Genomic DNA, 5657 nt, shown 5'->3' on the forward strand with positions numbered 1-5657 from the left:
AATGCATAAAGCTGACAAGGTCATCGTCTTTCCCTATGCATAAATAAAAATAAAAAGAGGAAGGTGGAGGGAGAGTAAATTAGCTACAAAGTGTATGTGCACTGCCCTGGCCAGTGTGGTTCAGCAGTTAGAGCATGGGCCTGTGGACCAAAGGACCAAGGGTTTGATTCCTGGTCAAGGGCACGTACCTGGGTTGCAGGCTCAATCCCTGACCCCCAGTCCCCAGCCCCATCAGGCACATTCCAGAGGCAACCAATGGATGTATCTCTCACACCGATGTTTTTTTCTTTCTCTCTTCTCTCTCTCCCTCCCTTCCTCCCTTTCAATCTCTCTGAAAAATTAATGGAAAAATATCTTCAGGTGAGGATTAACAACAACAAAATAAAGCAAAAACAAAATGTGTGTGCACTGTCTGAAATGGTCTAATTTTTTAAAATTACCATTTTAGTTAAAAACAAGTCTTGGGATGCCCTAGCTGGTTTCTCAGTGGTTAGAGCCTTGGCCTCCGGACTGAAGGGTCCCAGGTTTGATGACTGGCCCCCAGTCAGGGTGTGTGCAGGAGGCAACCAATGAATGTGTCTTACTCTCTCTCTAAATAAAAACCAATGGAAAAAATATCCTTGGGTGAGGATTAACAGAAAACAAGCCTTGAGAGAAAAACACAAGTTTTTTTTTTTGTCTTTTATGTTTTTTCTCCATTATTTAGAGAATACTTTATTAATTTCTGTAATCAAACCCATGTAGATTAAGACCTTACAACATATTTAATACAGTGTGTTACCCCTGTACAAATGGAAAAAATTATGTTAAACATTTCTAAACTAATATGGCTGTTAATTTCTGTTCAATGCCAACCGAACACAGTACAACTGGGATAGTTTTTCCAAAGTTGACAGCACAGCTAAAGTTTCCAAAAATTCAAATTATATATATATATATATATAAAGACCAATAGCAGTATGTTATGCATCAATAGCAGCAACAGCTTTTTCCAGGTTCTGCAGTCATCGGATTTTAAAAGAATAATACAACAAAAGGTAAACCTGCTTAAGTCAAAAGAAATTTTCAATGAATCCGCACGGAAAAGAAGATGAAGGGTTGAAAATAAACTCGAGTAAGCTGACATGGCAAACCAGGGAGGGATGTCCGATTTGGCACTAACAAATCAGCTACTCCTTAGAAGGAAGCCAGAAATCAGATAGTGACGACGAAAAGCAGAGAACAGGAGATAAGATGAAACCTCATAATAAAAACGAGTATAATAAATTGCGGCAGAGAGCACAGACAAATGAATACGATGCAATAAATTTTGATGGATAGCCCTTGATGCTCAAGAAACAAGTGTTTGCCAAAAGCTGCTGAATGAATCATGAAATAAATGCAGCAGTACTTCAAGGGCACATTAAACAGTCTCAGGTCTTATTTGTAATTTATGAAATAGCTGTTGGAGCAGTTTGAGCACCATGGTGCCTAGAACACTTGGGAAAGCCAGATAGTGCATTTAGACCTGAAGGCGGGGGCTGGCACTGCCACCTAAAATATAACCCAGGCAGGCATTCAGACATTCGGCGACAGAAATGCACATTGCCTGTTCCAGGGAATCTGAAAGGATTATCATACATTAGGTTATACAATAGGAAGTGATCTGCATATTGGTGGGATGGAGGTCAAAGAATGAATGTATCCTTTATCCTTAATTAGATAATTTTTTGGTTTATAAAACTGTATCTGTTTCCTTTTAACAAAAACTTGTCACTAGAGTCTATCAAATATAAACTTAAAAATAGAAAATAACTGAGGGGGGGAGGAAGGGGAATAAATACATTTCCTGAGCATGAAATAAAACACTCATACTTCTATATATTACCAATGAGAGCTCACTTTGTCTGAAATAACTTAGAGCTTTCAGGCCATGATGAATTATTGTTCTTTAGGATTGTGCAGAATTCTTGGTGGCCTCTCAATCCTTCCTAAGCAAGGTCTTCTATCCTTCTAATATGGCTATGGAAGGCTGACACAACTCTAATATTCTAGAAGATTATTATTCTTTTCTTAACAAAATTTGTACAAAACACTATAAGATGCATTTGGTCATAATTTGGGGACCCCCTTCATAAAATGATCTTTGGAAAATGTTTACTGGTGGAAACACTATGTTGCCTATAAAGGAAGAATTAAATTTATACAAGAAGGATGCTCTATTTCCTGTAGAAAACAAGTGCCTAAATTATCTTCTACAAAGCCTGCTGGAAAATTCCTTGTGTAGCCACGCTGGCCGGGCTTAAAATTTGAAATGTATTATTTTTGATATTAAAGGAAGATGTGGATTCCTACATGAAACAGCCTGGGAATGAGACTGTGGATACAGTGCTAAAGAAGTTGGATGAACAGTACCAGAAGTATAAGTTTATGGAACTCAACCTTGCTCAAAAGAAAAGGAGGTAAGCATAGAAATTTCCAAGTTTTTAAAAAAGTTAATCTTGTATGACTTAAACTTTTAAAAAGTTGACTTTTTTTTTCAAATTCCAGCTCTGATCTAAATACCTTTTATTAAAGTTCTATGTAGCAATCTTCTTCCGTAATGGTTAGTGCTTTTGTATCCTGTTTAAGAAATATTTGTCTCTTCCAAGTCCATGAAGATATTCTCTTAATGCTTTATTCTTAAAGCTTGATTTCTCATTCACATTTAGGTCTATAATCCAGTTATTCAGAAGTGTGTTGTGCTAAATTTCAAAGCAATCGTGGGATTTTCAAGTATGTTTCTTTGTCTTCTCCACTTACTATAAATTGATAGTTGGATCTACAGTCTTGATCGTATTAAGGTGTTTTTTTTTTTTGGCAACATTGCTTCATAAGTTTATTATTGTTCTTCCATTAAGAGACATAGTATTTTGTCCCTTTTTATGATACTCAATGCCTAGATCCATTAATTATGAATTGCAAGATGATGATGTTCTAATTCAGTTGTTATTTATTTATTTATTAGTAAGCTGGCATACTTCTATAAAAAGAAGCATCCCCTCATGTACTACTTGGTAAAAGTGGCTGTAGGGAATCAGTTTCCCTCTCAGTCTCTTCCCTTGCAGGAGTCTTAGCCCTGTAGTTCCTCTCCCCCTCAGCAGCTCTCTGCTGCCTTCCAACAAAGAGGTGGATTTTCTCTGGCTCTTTGAGCGTTAGAGATGGGAGTGCTGGTCTGTTGCCATCTTAACCTGAAATAATTTCTGTCCTTTAAAAAAACTTTTTACTCTATTTTATTCGGTGCATGCAATCTGAGAATTATGTCATCTTGGTGAATTGAAGCCTATGTAAAATTATGCTGATTGTGTTGAAATCTGTTTTGTTGGATACTTACAGCTACCCCAGCTTTCTTCTGGCTAATATTACTTGGTGTATCTTTTCCAGTCCCTTTATTTTCAACCTTTTTATGATTTATATTTAAGGGTTTTCCATGTAAACAACATATGGTTTATTGTTGTTATATTCAGCCTGTCTTTTTATGTAAACAAATTATTGTTTTTAGATACTTTCAAGGTCATCTTCATTATAATTTGTCTATGTGTGGATAGCTTTCTTAACTTCTTAAATAACTACATTTGATCCTTGAGCAATGCAGGGGTTAGGGGTGTCGACCCCCCCCCCCAAGTCAGAAATCTGCGTACAACCTTTGACTCCTCAAAAATTTCACTATTAATAGCCTACTGTTGACTGGAAGCATTACTGATACATAGTGGATTAGCATATGTTTTGTATGTTATATGTATTATATATTGTATTTGTGCAATAAAGTAAGCTAGAGAAAAGAAAATGTTAAAGTCATAAGGAAGAGAAAGTATATATACAGTATTTATTTTAAAAATCCATGTATAAGTGGACCCACACAGTTCAAAACTCTATTCAGAGGTCAACCGTGTATGTCAGTTTCCTGTAACTATGTATACCTCTGTGGCTTGCCTTTATCCATAGAGGATTTTGCTTTTGCTCAGAGCTGTGAATCTATACCAGCCTTGAACCACTTGAGCGCTGTTCCAAGTTCTTGAGCAAGTCAGGGGTCTAGGCTCAGGTCTATAGCTGGTATAGGCACCTGCCTTATGATGCCTACTTTTTGCCTGCCCTCTCACTGCTCAACTCAAAGCCATTTCTAGTTTTTTTTCCCTTTTACTTTATTTTTTTAAATATGTTTTTATTGATTTCAGAAGGAGGAAGGGAGGGAGAGAGACATAGAAACATCAATGGTGAGAGAGAATCATTGATTGATTGCCTCCTGCATGCACCCACTGGGGATCGAGCCCACAACCGGGGCATGTGGCCTTACTGGTAATTGAACTGTGACCTCCTGGGTCATAGTTTGATGTTATTCAACCACTGAGCCACACCAGCCAAGCCCTTTTATTTTTTTCTGAAATTCACCTCACCTCTGTGATGTCAGCTATGTGTTTTTGCAGCAGATGGCTCTATGTAGCCTGAATACTAACCTTTTTCTTTACATATGTTGCAAATCTTTCTTTGCTGGGGTCCAGCCCCAGCGGTCCAGGGGTTCCCAAAGGTGTGGACGGAGACAGCGTTGATAGCTCTCTAGCTCTCTTTAGTCTCCTGTGCCTGGCTGAGGCCACAGAGAAAGATCCTGAGGCAAGCTGAGCCTTTATTTTATAGTCAGTGGTAAACTCAGTAGTGGTTACCAAAGTTACACTGTTCTTGTGAGTTTCACTTGTTTTTGTTCTTGTTTTTGCTGCACTTCCCTCAGCCCATTAGCTTCCCAGGTAAGATGTAGGGAGCATCATAAGGTCAAGCCTAATTATGCTTAAGAGGACTGTGCCCTCTAAGCTGGGACTTGTTTGTGACTTTGCCAACAGGTCAGTCCGAGGTTTAACCCTATAGCAGCTCCCCACATCTCACCCTTTTATTTTTATGCTACTATAATGAAAGTTTTTAAGCTACCATAATGAAAGTAAAACTTAAGCATCAAGAACAAAACTCTGGCTATTAAAACAATAACAAAATAATGCCAATGCAAAACCCAAAACATTTTAAAACTTAAACATAACATTTTTAAAACTACTAAGAATAATAAAACAATGGCAGTGCAAAACAGCAATAAGTAAGTTTCTGCTAAATGAAAGTTTTTTTTGCTGATTTACTCAGAGTCCTTGGACGTGGCTGTGCAAGACTGGCAGCTAACCAATGCTAACATAGCCAGAAACATGGTTGAGGGAGTAGCTTCCACTTCTTGCTTTTCTATCATCTGCTGGGCCTCAGTTGTTAACTTCTTCAGCTGACCCCATGTTGGCACCTCGGTCCCTTGCGTAGCCTTCGTCATCTTCCTTTTCCGCTTTACTGTCATCTGGGCAACTCTCAGTCTTTGGAATGATGGGACAAGGAGCTTCTCTGGGTCCATTGTGGTGACGCTCGTAATGCTCTGGTACCCAAATTGGCTACACTGCTCCTTCTGGAAAGATACAAAACACAACCTCTTCCCCACATCATTACTAGATCTGGTAAAACTCTTGGCTAGTTTTTGTATCCTTCTACCAGGCTAAACCAGCAGAGGCTATTGTACAAGAGGCCCGATGCCTTTTGGCTGCTGTACAACCCTCTGCATTGTAATTTTAAAAAATGTAGCATATAACATTCTTCTCCCCCTTTTTTGTTTTTATAGAAAA

General features: G+C 38.2%; 1 protein-coding gene across 1 annotated transcript in view; it reads left to right on the forward strand.

Moving 5' to 3' along the window:
- VBP1 (von Hippel-Lindau binding protein 1) overlaps positions 1-5657 on the forward strand; it is an 18785-nt gene that overhangs the window by 1529 nt on the left and 11599 nt on the right. The window contains exon 2 of the mRNA XM_005885020.2: positions 2317-2441. Coding sequence (XP_005885082.1) covers positions 2317-2441 — 125 coding nt within the window. The remainder of the gene's footprint in view (positions 1-2316; positions 2442-5657) is intronic.

Source organism: Myotis brandtii, unplaced genomic scaffold (assembly GCF_000412655.1).
Source record: "Myotis brandtii unplaced genomic scaffold, ASM41265v1 scaffold889, whole genome shotgun sequence".
Classification (NCBI taxonomy): Eukaryota; Metazoa; Chordata; class Mammalia; order Chiroptera; family Vespertilionidae; genus Myotis; species Myotis brandtii.